At 48.5% G+C, this 15,035-nt stretch overlaps 2 protein-coding genes across 7 annotated transcripts in view; both read left to right on the top strand.

Moving 5' to 3' along the window:
• The window catches only part of PPP3CC (protein phosphatase 3 catalytic subunit gamma), a 288,696-nt gene that overhangs the window by 161,816 nt on the left and 111,845 nt on the right, over window positions 1–15,035 (top strand). The gene's annotated exons all lie outside the window — the stretch shown is intronic.
• PIWIL2 (piwi like RNA-mediated gene silencing 2) overlaps window positions 1–15,035 on the top strand; it is a 41,341-nt gene that overhangs the window by 14,828 nt on the left and 11,478 nt on the right. For all 6 annotated transcript variants that reach the window (XM_075910751.1, XM_075910750.1, XM_075910752.1 and 3 more), the window contains 11 exons: window positions 359–472; window positions 1,022–1,210; window positions 1,473–1,557; window positions 2,311–2,400; window positions 4,914–5,054; window positions 6,609–6,722; window positions 7,438–7,626; window positions 10,502–10,603; window positions 11,701–11,820; window positions 12,940–13,028; window positions 14,227–14,332. In XM_075910751.1, coding sequence (XP_075766866.1) covers window positions 359–472; window positions 1,022–1,210; window positions 1,473–1,557; window positions 2,311–2,400; window positions 4,914–5,054; window positions 6,609–6,722; window positions 7,438–7,626; window positions 10,502–10,603; window positions 11,701–11,820; window positions 12,940–13,028; window positions 14,227–14,332 — 1,339 coding nt within the window. The remainder of the gene's footprint in view (window positions 1–358; window positions 473–1,021; window positions 1,211–1,472; window positions 1,558–2,310; window positions 2,401–4,913; window positions 5,055–6,608; window positions 6,723–7,437; window positions 7,627–10,501; window positions 10,604–11,700; window positions 11,821–12,939; window positions 13,029–14,226; window positions 14,333–15,035) is intronic.

Here is a 15,035-nt window from a genome sequence, read left to right as displayed (position 1 = left end):
GAATGGCTCCAGGCCTAGTTGGTGCTTTTGGATCTGGAGATCTCAGGGGTCAGCTTGTGCTATTGATTTGCGTGTATAGGCCTCTCGCCATTGTACCTGTGCACCTCCATTCTAGAAACTCAGCCCTTTGTCATGTGCCTTGTCTGAATTCTGAGGTGCCAGTTTGGTCGTTGTAACCTGAAAAAATCTGACATGCGGTTCAGAAACATTAGCTGAGATTCTAGCTGCTGGCTGTGTTAAATGTATTCCCTGTGCCACGCTTGCCTTGTGTTTGCTGTACAGTTTCACTGGCAGAACAGCTCAGATACTGGAGTTTTGGATGAGCACGCCGATACACAGGCAATCTGCTTTCCCACAGGTTGCAGATCTGGCCAGGTTACTCAGCCAGCATCCGGAGGACAGATGGAGGTCTCTTCCTGTTGGCAGACGTCTCCCACAAGGTTATCCGAAATGACTCTGTCCTGGATGTCATGTGAGTAAGAGAAGATGTGAGAATTAAACCTCTAGTGGGCTCAGGAAACAGGGATGGGGCTTACAGAGAACTGCTGTTTCCGTAAGTGTGCCATGAGGAGTAGTTCTCTGAAAGGGGGAATGTGGTGATCCCATAGCGTTATCCTCTGAACCACCACAAAGCTTCAGGGAAGTGCAACTGAGTGGGGAGTCTAAGCATTGTTGTTTGAATCTTTTCTTTCACTGCAGAGCAGTTACAGCACAGATAGTGCAAGATTCCCCCATGCTGTCTCGTTAGTGCAATTTATCCACGACCTAGGGCAGGGGTGGGCAAGAGAGCCTCTGTGGGCCGGATCCAGCCCGTCAAGCAGTTTGATCCAGCCTATGAACACCCTGCTGCTCCCCCGCCCCAGGTCTGGGGAGTATGGAAGTTTCATGGCCCCGCCCCTTCTGGGTGCCCCCTTTGAAAATTATTGCCCACTTTGACCTAGGGAATCTTCTAATTGTAGTTCTTCCTTGTGTAAGAAGGTGGCTGAAATCTGAGGGCTTTTATCCATCCTTCTCCACAAAGGAATGCAATCTACCAGCAGAGCAGTGACAACTTTCAGGACGAGTGCACCAAGCATGTAATTGGCAATATCGTCATTACCCGCTATAATAATCACACGTACCTTATTGATGACATTGACTGGAACAAGACGCCGAAGGACAGTTTCACCATGTCAGATGGGACAGAGATCACCTTCCTGGACTATTACAGGTAGACGCTTCTGTACCGAGGGAGGTGGTGCGGGAAGAAGAAGAAATCTGATGGGTAACCAACGTTCAACAGCCAGGCTTAGCTTGGGCTCCATTCTGGAACATTGCCCGTACTTTAACTTTAATGCAGATGTAGTCCGAGCCCTGAGTGTCTCTTCTCTAGTTTTGTATGAGAGTCTCTTCCGCAAGCCGGGAGCTGAGCTGGTTGCCCTGGGATGAGGAAAGTGCTGCTTTAAAAAAATCTTCCCTGACTTCTTTTTCAGCAAAAATTATGGGATAACCGTCAGGGAGGCGGACCAGCCGCTGCTGATCCATAGACCCAGGGAAAAGCAGACTCCCCAAGGGAAGGTGAGTCGGTTTTGCAGCTGGAAAGCCTGGGTAGTGGGATTTTTCAGCACTCGATTCCCAGTGAACTGCTGGCAGCCTTGGTTTGTGAAGCTGTCTGCTCAAAGGCAACAGCTTCCCTTGTAGTCCACGTGCCATAATCCTGCCCTGGAAGGGGCCACTTCTAGGTGGCAGAGGGATTCCGTCCCCTTGTCCTAGCCGGCCTTTGTCCTCTCTGCTGAGGGCATTTAGTGCCCAATGTGGTGGCATCTTAGACACCCCCTCCCCCAGGTCCTCCCATCTAACCATCCAACCTGTTTGATAAGGCAGCGTCGGTCGCTGTGCTGAAAACGCCTCGTTGCCAGTCCTCTCAGCCAGCCGGCTCTCCGCCTGTCGCTCTTCCGTGGCTTCTTTCAACCTCCCGGTGTCCAGGGTCAGTTGCACTTGGTGCGGGCCCTTCCCATGGCCAGAAGCAAATTGCTTTGCAACTCAACAAAGTCATAAGGTCGCGAGTGTTCGCTGGGAAGGAACCAATGAGGCCATGCAGAATGCCTCCTCAGGTGCCCTTTTGAGCCCCGTCAAAAGTAACTGGGATACCAGTAGTGACAGAAACAGCCCCATGCTGTTTCTGATTCCAGTCTCTCTTTTTGGCAGTTCAAGCTTCCCCCCTTTTTTAAGCGGTTTCAAGGGCTGGTTGCATCTTTCATGTGCCCAGCATGGCTGGGAAGAACCCAGCTGGCAGTCTGTTAATATGTCCTGGCTCCCGTTTCCCTTCAGCTTCAGAGGGGTGAGATTCTGCTGCTGCCCGAGCTCTCCTACATGACCGGGATCCCTGAGAAGATGAGGAAGGACTTCAGAGCCATGAAGGTTGGAGCATTGCCGCCGCAGGGCAGGTCTTGAGCCCCCCTGAGCAGATGTTTCTCTTTGCTTATGTCCTCTGCTCCCTCTCCCAAGACTTGCAAACTGGTGCGCAGGAGGTGGATCTAAGATCCAGTTCACTGGACCGGATCGCGCTACACGTCTCTCGCAATAACATTCAGATTGACTGATTTCTGTCTTCCCAGTGGAAGGAGTACAGTGGGTTGCTGGAATGGCCCAGTTGTGAGGATTAAACTTCACAGCTATTGGTCTTCTCAGACCTGTTCTTCCTCCAGTGTTTCGCCCTAGCCCAAACATCGAGCTCTTAGGCTGAGCCCTGAGGTTGACGTTTGGCCAGGCCTTGGCAGGGTTATGGGTTTATTTTGACAGAGGGGATTGGAGGTAATTCTGTAGCTGGGGAGTGGGTATGGGTTAGCTAGAAGCCTAGGGTTGAGGTCGAGCTATACAGGACAGGGAAGTTTGAAGAGCTTGCAGTGCCCTATAATCACTGCATATTTGAGAGAGCCAAGAACTTCTAAACAGTGAGAGCTCTAGGACCACCAAATCTGGTAGGCAGCTTCCTCTTATCATAACTTGGAGCAAGAGCAGGCTTTGGTTGTGCCAGGAAAACAGGATCTGCCCAGAATATGATCGCATCTTATAAAACCCCTCATCCCCAGCCCCACCCCAGAGCGATAGTTCAAAGAAGCCTGGACATTTTTCATTTTATTTTCCAAAAAACAACAATTGAGTCAAGGACCAGAGCAACACTGGGTAAATCTTCTAGTTGCCTATAAATGTAAGGAACCTAGGTACTTGGTAACTCATTAGTATTCACATCTGGGTCCACGTCTCTCCTTGTGGTGCCAGAGATCAGTCTTCTGGCGCTCGCCTTAGTGGGTCTACTTAAGACCCGCTAACTCAAATGCCAAGGGTAGCACCGGTACTCTTTGCAGTTGAAAGGAGGAAGGGAAGCTGATGGGAGCGTTTGCTCCTGTTGGCCTCCCTCCGTAAAGACGGCGCCAAACTTGGCCGAACTAGGGGTCATAGTGGATCACAGGTTGAATATGAGTCAAAAGTGTGATGCTGCTGCAAAAAAAGCAAATATGATTCTAGGTTGTATCAACAGGTGTGTTGTAAGCAAAACTCGTGAAGTCATTCTGCTGCTCTACTCTGCACTAGTTAGGCCTCAGCTGGAGTATTGTGTCCAGTTCTGGGCGCCACATTTCAAGAAAGATGTGGAGAAATTGGAAAGGGTACAGAGAAGAGCGACAAGAATGATTAAAGGTCTAGAGAACATGACCTATGAAGCCAGGCTTCATGAACTGGGCTTGTTTAGTTTGGAAAAAAGAAGATTAAGGGGGGACATGATAGCGGTTTTCAAATATCTAAAAGGGTGTCACAAGGAGGAAGGAGAGAATTTGTTCCTCTTGGTTTCTGAGGACAGGACAAGGAGTAATGGGCTTAAAGTGCAGCAGGGGAGGTTTAGATTGGACGTTAGGAAAAAATTCCTAACTGTCAGGGTGGTAAATATTGGAATAAATTGCCAAGGGAGGTGGTGGAATCTCCCTCTCTGGAGATATTTAAGAACAGGTTAGATAGACATCTGTCAGGGATGGTGTAGACAGAGCTTGGTCCTGCCTTGAGGGCAGGGGGCTGGACTCGATGACCTCTCGAGGTCCCTTCCAGTTCTATGATTAAGGGAAGCCCGCTCATCTATGTATTTTATATAGCTGGGGCTGATTCCTTAACCTGACTTTTCCAGGTCTAGTGTAGACCTGGCTTAGGGAAGCAAATCCCTAAATGTAGTGTAATGAGGCGCCAAATAAATGGGATTCAGTAATCTGTGTCCTTCCTCCTTTGCTGTAAGGAGTTACCTGGGAACAACTGGATCAGTACTTGGATTTTTTGTTATATCACTGTCCGCGTTTGCTTATATAGTACGTTGGTGTGGGGCGGAGGGGCTTATAAAACTGCAACTGCGTGTTCTTGTGCCAGTGGAAAAAAGTGACATGATCTTGAAAATGTTTCAGAGGGGTAGCCATGGTAGTATTCAGTGACAACAAGGAGTCCCGTGGACAGTGTTCCCTCTAATCTTTTCCTTTCGTGTGTGGATTTTTTTCCATCTGCGTGTGCAGTAAAGTTTTATGTGCGTCAGAGGCACATGTGAATGTGCACCACCCATAGAAACAAAAAGCCTAGTAGTGGGTGCTTTGCTAATCAGCTAGGCGGCATTTGAATCTCTCCCGAGTGTCCATCCAAGTGCTCAGCTTACAGGGAACGGTGCCTCTGACACCTTAAAGACTAACACGTTTATTTGAGCATAAGGTTTCGTGGGCTCTAGACTACAAAAACTTGTGCCCAAATGATTGTTAGCCTTCAAGGTGCCATAGGGCCCCTTGCTGTTCACCCTGAAAATGATTGATTGCGTATACAAGTAAAGGTTGGATATCGCTCCAATTCCGCCTCAGGATACTGACGTTCTCCCATGTGGCTTCTGCTGTCTTACCCATGCCCTCCAGGATGTAACCAGTCAGATCAACTTGAGCCCGAAGCAGCACCATGCATCTCTGAGAAATCTGCTGCACAGGATTGAGGAGAACAAAGCTGCCAGCAGGGAAATGTCACAGTGGGGCTTATGTTTGGACAAGGACGTGTATAGGGTAAGAGATTTCCTGTCCTACACTAGTATTGTCTAGAGCTTGGAGCACGGGGGAACAGGGCTGTTCTAGTCTCTTCCAGACCGTGCCACTGATTTGCTCTGGCATGGGATGAGTTACTTGAACCTTGCTGTCTATTTTCCCCATCTATAAAATTATTATGTTACTTCATTGGGGAAGGGTTTTTATTTGAGACTGTCCTTGTGTAAGCACTCTTCAGAGTGTCATTGACATGCAAAGCATTGTCACCTCTTGGGATTCTTTAAGGGTGCGTCTACGCAGCAGGACTTCACTCGAAATTAGCTTCGCAACTTGAGCTACGTTAATTGTGTCGTTTATTTCGAAATGGGGAGCATCTACACAGTACTGATTTCGAAATAGAGCCCTCGTCCTCCGACTTCCCTTGCTCCTCCTACAAGGAGGGTTACAGGAGTCAGAGTAAGAAGTCCTCCAGCTTGACAGTATTTTGACACTATTTCGAAATAACTGTCGGCTGTGTAGATGCAGACTGTTATTTTGAAATAATGCTGCTATGTAGACATACCCTAAGGGGAGTAGTTACTTCCTGCACCTAGTGACCCTGATACTGTATGGCTCTGTAATATCTTTCCTCTTCAGAGCAAACCCTGCAGATCTTATCCATCCATAGCAGTGACTTAATAAGAGCATGTGTGAATTCCACTGAGCACGAGATCAGAACCAGTTTTGACTGGTGGCGATCTGGCCTATCCTTTTATGGCCACGTGTACCGCAGTGCCTAGAGGACCATGTGGCATTTGGTCCCCGTGCTATCTTCTCCTACAGCCACAACAAACAATTGTCTGGCTTCCTGCTGCACCTACTGGAAACCTGCCAATAGCGCACTACAGAATGTGCTGAGTTTTTTTTTTTATTCATAGACAATGTCCTCCCATTGACGGAGATGGAAAAGACCCTTGTAGAGGTCACCATATGGCACATTCAAGTGCTCTGTCAATTCCTTGACTTTGACTGGACCCTGTTCTCCAGCAACTTTGCATATAGCTGAAAACCAAACTGCACCGTTTATTGCCCTCTTTCTATCGTAACACAAAGTGTGTTTAAATGGTGGGATAAGAGATCCTCTTGGAATGCTTCCACATAAGGGCCAGAGTGTAAAAACAAAAGTAAAATCCTTCAATTCTGGCTGTCCTGACTTCTGTGCAATTAGTTTCAACCTTAAAACCTTTAATATGAATGTTTCTTCCCTATGGCAGTACACTTGGCTCTTTTTGTAAAAAAAAAAAAAAAAAATCAAAACCAAGAAACTAAAAAGAATTCCTTGTTCAGCATGAAGGCACAGTTTAGACACACACTCACAGCATGTAGGTCAGTTGATGCTATTTACATAGCCTGCATCAGAAGAACAGTGGGGAGAAAAGTCTCCTTTTCCCTTTTGAGTTGGCACTTGCCTGAAGAGAGCTCACATGCTAAAAAGGCAGAGGGGACAGGTGGCAGATGGGACTTGAGCACCATTTCCCGGTATCTTTGCAGTGTGTGTGTAAACAGTTGTGTGTGCTTGTCTCTTATTCTCTTCAGACACAAGGGCGCATTCTCCCTTTGGAAAGAATATATCTGCGGAACAGCTCTTTAATGACTTCTGAGGATCTAAACTGGACCAAAGAAATAATGAGAGAAGCTGCCATCTCTACGGTAAAGTCCGCTGCAGACAGACAGGTTGCTTCCCAATACCAGGAAAGTGGAGCAGCCTGTTCAGCTGGGGGTGGTTGTTGTTGTTTTTTTTTTTTAAGCGCCCCTTTGATTTCTAATTTAGGGAAGGCACAAGCTGTACTGGTACCTGGACTGCTTCAGTCCTTGCTGGACAAGAAGTTAGATTTTTTTCCAAAGCACTAGATCTATCAAACCTGGTGGGAAAAGTCTTTCCTCAGAATGTGCTTGCTGATGGACGTGTTCTGTTAGGGGAGGTTTGGAAGTGTTTCATCTGGAACTAGAATTCAGAATCTTTTTTTATCACTTATTGTAACTTTTTTTTTTAATTTTCCTCCCAAGCTTGTGTAGATTAAAGTGCAACAGGAGAGCAAGACTTGTGGAAGTGCACTCTGTGGTGCAGATGTACATTTGTCTGCTTTCTGGCTGTGTTGCCTCAAATTTTGGCAGGAGGTGAAGGAAAGAAGTGTTCCATCAGTGGGCCTTCTGTATCCTTTCCCAGCTCTTCCTTTGACTTTGGGTGCCCCACTGAATTTCTCTGGGCCCTGGTTTCCTTGTCTGTAAAACCAAAATGCATCTATTTCAGAGGGTGGGTAATGAGGGTTTATTGTTGGCTTGGTAAAACGTTTCTGGTGAAATCACCACCGTCTCCGCTCATATGAGCTCTGTGATAATGTTGGCTGTCTGGTTCTGCTCCTAGATTCCCATGTATTATTGGGCATTGTTTTATCCAAAACGGGCCGTGGACCAAGCACGCGAGTTGGTCAACGTGCTGGAGAAAGTCTCTGGCCCCATTGGCATGAAGTTAAGCCAGCCTGCCTGGGTGGAATTGAAGGATGATCGAACAGAGACCTATGCTAGGACTATCAAGTCCATCTTGGGCACTGAGGTAAGAGGGAGGGAGGGACAGAGTGAATAGGGTCTGGGTACTCCTATTTAAAAGAGATCAAGGCTGTTCCCCACTCTGGCACTTCGAGTGCAGAAGGTGGGAGCCTGCACTTGACTCTAAAATATTCTGCCTCTAAAGGCTTCTGTTTAGAAACTCCCCAAGGTCACAGGTTCTTTGGCGTTGGCTTGGTTTTGCCACCACCACCCAAAAGCAAAAAAATCCTCTTTGAGAACTTGGACTCGTTTGGGAGTTCCTTCCTGTGAGGTACACTCAATCTCTTTAACCCTTCCTTTTGGAGAGCGCTCGGAAAACTAATTTATCCTACTAGTATGGCTTGCGGTCTTAGGCACGTACACACAGACCTCCTGCCTTCTAGGACACCGGAATCAGATCATGTTCTTTAAAAGGGTGGTTGTCTTTTTTTTAATTATTAACAACAGAAAATACACTTGGTGACGTTATTTTGTTGCTAGCTATTATAGACCACCTGGGGGGGGGAGGAATACTTCCCGGGGATTCAGTTTACAGTATAAGGGGCTCATGTGCTTAGCACAAAAGTTCAAAATATAGAAAATAACCTGATTGCGTCTGACTAAACAGTCCCTGTCCGACTCTCATATCTGTAGATTCAAGATTTAGTCCTTCCCTAGGCATGGATGCTGCTAGATGTCCTTGCCTAGCTTCCAGGCTTAATTCATGTCTGTCCAGCTCTGCTCTGGTCCCACACAGACAGGAACAGAAAGGTCACTGCTTCTGATTCAGAAGCCTATACTCCTGTTTCCATTGGCTGTCCTGGCCTCCTGTTAACTAACTGCCTGCTTCCCTAGCATTTCTGGAGACTCTCTAGGACCCACTATCTTTGGTTTTAACCCTTCTAGGCAACACAATTAGGGTTAGGTTTCAAGAGTTAACCTCTCTGAAAAGACTTTCGTTAACTGAATGGCTGGAATGTCCAGAGAAGGGTGTGGGTTGAACCTCTCTAGTCCAGCACTTTCCGGTCCAGCAACATCTGTGGTCTGCCATGATTTTAATTAGCTGGATACTAGAGCACCTCCTGCCTGCAATGGGCCAGGGCATCCCTCCCTCTCCCCTCCCCCCCCAGGCAGGGACTGCCCTGGCAGTCCCCATCACTTAACCTTACCTGGTAAGCCTCACCCTTAAACTGGTTAAACCTTCTCATCCCTAATGTCTGCTACCTTGAGGCTGTCCCTAGGGTAACTCCTGCATGGGTGAGATACGGATTTAAACTGGATAATCTTATTTAGTAAATCGTAACCTTTCCATAGACCCCTTCTATGACATGCTTTAAGACTAGTTGAAATCGATTGAGTGGCAAATCGAGAATGTAAATGGTCCTATTTCAGTCTCGCAGCATCACGAAGGCATCCGACTCAGGTATGCCCTAAATACAAATCAGGGGAGCAGGAAATCTCTGCAGGGCTATATAGGCCCTGTGTGTGGGGAACAGACCTCCTTAGCCCCCTCGGCTGCTGTCTCCCCTTTGTGGACTGTTGTGTGAGACTTGCATGTGGAGTTGCTCTACTCAGAGCTGTCCCACCCATAGGGCGAATTGGGGTGGCTATCCCAGGCCCTGCCTTTTGTGGGGGGCCTCATGGCGGCCATACCAACTATCCTATGAATAGAAGGGACCAGGGGGATTACAGGGCTGGCATGGGGAGGGGGCAGTAGAGGTGCCCCCCCCTTTATTCAGCACGTGGGTGGCAGGAACCGGAGTGCCCCAGCAGCCTGCACCACTCCACTTTGTCACCCTCTCCCGGCTTGCTGCGCATGGGCTTCTCTGTGGCAGCAGGAAGCCGAACGCTCTGGCTCCAGGGCTCTCCACTGCCCGTCGACACGGAGAAACTGAGGGCAGCGGGGTGGAGCAGGCTGCAGGGCTGCTCCAGCTCCTGCCGCCCATGTGGTGAGTATGGGGGTGTGATTCCTGTTGCAGCTGCATCAGGCCCCCTGTAATCCAGGCTGCATTGCTTGGGGGAGCAGGGGTGGGGTTTGGGGCAGGGTAGGTCCCACGCCTGGTGTGGGGTTTGGCCTGGGCTCCCCTCAGGATGGCCTTGGCTCTGCTCTCCAACTGCAGCCTCTCAGTAGTTTATCTTGAATTAATATATTAACAGCTATCCAGTGCGGCACGTTGCTTGTGGTGTTTGAAGATAGACGCTTGATCAGCAGAGGTCTTGAGAGACTTTGCTACCTGCCCACATCCTGTCCCTGGGATCTAATGCAGATGTTGCACTTGTAATGCTCCTCTGCACTGCCCTGGCGATAAGGGCTCGCCTGTTTACGTTGGTTATTTGTGGAACAATTATTTTCCAGCTTTCTGTGCCATGGGATCTTTCACAACATGCAGCTATCAACGCCTGGCTGCTTGTTATCTCAGTTAAATGAGGCACGAGGTTTGCTTTAATTGCTGTTGTTCATGTCATGGCGGCTGGATGCCAGCCCATCAGCGAAGGGCTTAGATACTAGAAAGGAACATTGGGGTTACACGGTTCATGGGGCTGTTGCTGAAGACCTGGGCTCCCAAATCCAGGCCTCCCTTCAGGCAGAGGGAGCTGGGGAGGCCCAAGAACGATTGAGGCCCAGAGTTCTTATGCTGAAGGTCTAACTGTCCCGAATCGATGTTTAAGAATATTGGCATAGCTATAGGAATAGGCTGCTAGCGAGGATTCTGCTCATTCTGACAGATCCCTGTGGTACTGCTCTTGGCTGCTGCTCTATTAGACAGGATTGTGTGTTTTCCTTCACCACAGTGCTACTCAGGGAGGGCTGCATTCATTCCACTGCAAAGGCAGAGCGAAGTCAGTGAGCAACCAGCAAAATCTGCGATGCTAACACCTGACTCTGCACTTATTTCCTGAAGGGTAAGATACAGATGGTGGTCTGTATCATCACCGGGACCAGAGATGACTTGTATGGCGCCATTAAAAAGCTGTGCTGTGTGCAGTTGCCGGTACCCTCTCAGGTGAGTCAGCGATAACATCGCAGTGACCTTCTTGGGACCGGTTGGGATGGTGGAGACGGGATTCCATACTCCAAGTTCTAGCCGGGAATGAGACCACAAAATACTTCCCACTTCATCCTCGTCTACATTTGAGGCTTCTCAGCACGTTTCTCTCTGGAGTTAACGTACCTCTCGAAGGAACAGAGCAGGCACGCTCATCTGGCCACGTTTAAAAATAAACCAAGCCCTACAGTAACACAAAATCATCGTCATTTCACCTGACTCTTAAGGAGACCGTGAATAAGCTGCATGATTTTACTGCATACCGCTAAACAGTCTGCAGAACTGGAATTCGTCTTCCAATTGAACACCGTTACCCTGGGCTTGAGCAAAGAGGTTAATTGGCTGGCATGTTACCAAGCCAATTTCTCCTGCCTTTAGCATCTGTGTTTTCACATCAAAAGCTATGTATGGGGCACAATTGACAGGTACTTTTTCTTCTGTTATATATATCTATCTCTTGGTTTCTTGTATTTCCACTCCCATTCATCTGATGAAGTGGGTTTTACCCATCAAAGCCTATGATTCTCTGTATTTTAGTTGGTCTCTAAGGTGCCACAGGACTACCCGTTCTTTTATATAAGACTGAGGTCTCTTATAAATACTTGCCAGCTTTAGTTGAAATGGGGGGTGAAGGGCTGGATGGGCATCAGGTTTTGTGTTCAGTGCATCTGTGTCTTTTTTGTTAAGCAAAGTCCAAATTCTGCCCTTAAATGCACATTCAAAACTCTCGACATAATTAGAATTACACTTGCAGATCCAGGGATCAGAATTTGGTTAGACAGGCTTTAACAGATACAAACTTTTACTTCTTGTTAAACTTAATGAGATTTGGGGAAAAGCGAAGAAATAAAATACTAATGGAGAAACTTAACAGCTGTTAAAGTGGTATAGAAGGACGCCTTGTAATATGCATGCACAATCTGTTACGTTTATGATTGGCGTATAGTAGGAATGCAGTCTGGGGTGAGGAAAAATAGACCCTGCTTTTGCCATCTTAAAAACTTCGCTGGAGTTAAGGGTTTTGTGGGGTTTTTTAATATTTCCCATTGCTGCAGGTCATCAACGTTCGAACCATCGTGTCCCAGCCAATCAAGTTAAGGAGCATCGCACAGAAAATTCTGCTGCAGATTAATTGCAAGCTAGGTGGGGAGCTCTGGGGAGTGGACATCCCATTGGTAAGCCAGGCAGAAGTTCTTTCCCTCGAGAGAGGCACCTTGACTGTAGGTGCAGGGCTCTCATCTGTGACCGCTCCTGCGTCCTTGGGTTCCTTTCCACACACGCCTGCCACAAGCATGCGCAAATATTAATTCGTCCTAGATCGAATAGACAAGGAATAGTCCATAGTGCGAAAGGGGTGTTCAGCCTCTCTGGTAGCTATCCACCTTCCTGCCTCTTTCCCAGGGGAACATACGCCTTTCCCTCAACCTGCCTCTTATAGGCCATCAGCACGCTAGCCTAATACTCAAAGCATGGGTATTCCTAACCCTGCACAGACCTCTTGTGTGGGTGCTAACTCTGCCTGTGTCTCCATTACCTGTCTGTAAAATGAGTGCGGTAGCACTTCCCTCCATCCGGGCGTACTTGTGAAGAACAGAGCAAACGAACTGCCTGGCTGGCTCTCTGCTGGTGACTAGCCACTTTTGATTAATTCCGGGGATTTTATGACCATCAGAGCTAAGCCCAGCGCTGGGGTCTTGTCGTTTAATCCAGCTCTACTATTTTGCTTTTTAGGGAGGGTTCAGATCAGTGGCGTAGGGAGACTGGGACTCTTGGTTGGACAGACCGTGACAGGAGGCCGGGGCAAAAGCTATTGGAGTCACCTGTCCACCCTCAGCCCTGGGGCACGATAGAAACTCTGGCCCAGGGTCCTGGAAAAATAGGGGGGCTTTAGCAAAGTGCACCCCAGCTGTGCTGCCCCCTGTCCAGCACACTCCACGCAGGGAATAGGCTTGGGGACTTGGGGATTGGGGGCTCCAGGTGGGAGGAGCGGAGCAAGTCCCCAGCCTGGCTCCTTGGCTGGAGCACTAGACAGGCTGAATGGGGCAAGCTGAGATCCCAGTTCTCAGCAGGAGTGGGCAAAGCAGGGCGAACCCTCCTGTCCCGATCTTCTCTCTCAGAGCTGGACCAGGAGGTTGGGTGGGACTGGATGACAAGTGGGTGGGTCCCTGAGCTCCTGCCGACTCAGGCCCACCCGTGGCTACATCCCTGGTTCAGATAAAATTTCCAGCGAGGTGGTGAGTTATGCCTATGCCTAGCAGATCCCCACTGCACTCAGCTTCCTTTCTCCTTTCCAGAAGCAGCTGATGGTGATTGGCATGGATGTGTACCACGACCCCAGCAGGGGGATGCGCTCTGTGGTTGGCTTTGTTGCAAGCACCAATCAGTAAGTGGTGTCTGTACTAGAGTGGGGGCTGCCCGTTTACAGCCTGTAAAACTTGGGCCTCTAAGCTGTTCCATGTGTGGCTGAGGGGTGTGCCTCACACAGGAGCCAGTGATGTTTGCAGAGCGTCTGACCCATGGTGTGGACTGCAGGGGGAGATGGATGGATCTGCTGTTTTAATAAAACAGCAGGTTTAAAACAAACAAAAGGAAGTTTTTCTTCAGTCAGCGCACCGTCAACCTGTGGAACTCCTTGCTAGAGGATGTGGTAAAGACTAGGACTTTAACAGGGTTCAAAAAAGAGCTAGATTCATGGAGGTTACGTCCATCAATGGCTATTAGCCAGGATGGGTAGGAATGGTGTCCCTAGCCTCTGTTTGTCTGGAAATGGATGACAGGAGAGGGATCACGTGATGATTCCCTGTTGTGTTCCCTCCCTCTGGGGCATCTGGCATTGGCCTCTGTGGGCAGACAGGACACGGGGCTGGATGGGCCTTTGGTCTGACCCAGTTTGACTGTTCTTATGTAATGGAATGTTCCAGAATCTTCTGTCACAGTGAAGGTCCGATAGGTCCCAAGTAGGGCAGTTGCTGTTTTGATCAATTTTCTCCAGCTTGATGTATTTCCTGCTGCTTTCTGGGGTGCTGATCAATTAGCCACACAATACGTCTTGGCCCATAGCAAAGCGGGAGGCTCTGGGAAGTTTGTCTTATTCTTCCAGGCTTTTGACTGCCTCTTGTTGGAAGTGCCTGTGATTGAAATTGCACATTGTCATACCCAGATGAAAAGCTTTCTCGTCTTGAGTGCTTCTCCTGCGTTTGAACTGCTAGAGAGCTGCAGTTGTGATGGAAAAGTTACATCGCTTGACTGGAAGCGAAACTTTTTCTTTATCAATATTGTCACTTTATGGCACTGCCTTGCCCTTACTAAAACAGAAAAAAAAATGTTGACTTAACCTTGGCTGTCCTTTTCAACAGGGTCTAATAACTTGTTTGCTTGGTATCACCAATTCCCAATGCCAAGGACTGGTCGGCGTTATCTCTGATCACATGGTGTTCCTATTGCTGAGTCCTTTTAGAAACAGTCCGAGAAAAGACGAATGCAAAGCTGGAGCAGAATTTGTTTTGATTTGTGTAACTCTTTTGGGCTTTGGCTTCCACGCGTCCTGTAGGTAATATTTACCTTTCTCCTTCTGCCACCAGTGTTCTCACCAAGTGGTATTCTAGGGTTGTGTTCCAGATGCCTCATCAGGAAATTGCAGACAGTTTGAAGCTTTGCCTGGTCGGGGCCTTACAGAAGTTCTACGAGGTGAGGAAATGTAGAGGGTGACTTCACAGACTGCCTGGACCCAAGCAAAAATTTTTTTGAGTCCAGTACAGATTTGTAACATGGGTCCCTTCCACGCCCACACCACAATTTCTGCTTGGGCCAGGCCCCCTGGGCGTCCGGGCCCTGGTAAAGTGTACCCTTCCCCCGCTTCATGTGCAGGCCCTGCTGACCACTACGAGAAATTGATGAAACTGCAAAGAGAAACATACGTGTCCTTCGCGGTATTCAGGTGGGCAGGCACCATCTCTGTTCAGCACCCTAGGATGAAGAGCTCTGGGTGCCACTTACAGATTTAAAAAGAACTGGGATAGTTCTAGGGATATCAAGAATATCCAGAGTTCTACTTAATGACACACAATTTGGAAGGAACATGAAACCTTGTACTTCAGGGCTTAAGCCAGTCTCTTACATGTGAGGGGTAGATTGTCCCATATTGGCTGGCTGCGTATGCATCTTGCACCTGTTTCCTAAACCTCCAGTGCTGGGCACATCAGAGACAGAGTAGCGGGTTAGATGGACGATACTCACCGTGTAGAGCCCTGCGTGGTTAGCAGTGTCTACCTGCAGATGCGGATATCCACAGGTGGACGTCGGGATCGGCTGATCTGCAGGGCTCTGCTCCCAAGAGACACCGCGGTCAGTGGAGTGGAGCATGGAACCAGCACCAGCATCAGGGCTGCAC

This window comes from Pelodiscus sinensis, chromosome 28, assembly GCF_049634645.1.
Source record: "Pelodiscus sinensis isolate JC-2024 chromosome 28, ASM4963464v1, whole genome shotgun sequence".
NCBI lineage: Eukaryota > Metazoa > Chordata > Testudines > Trionychidae > Pelodiscus > Pelodiscus sinensis.
The sequence above is the reverse complement of the archived record's forward strand: the minus strand, read 5'-3'. Positions and strand labels throughout refer to the sequence as shown.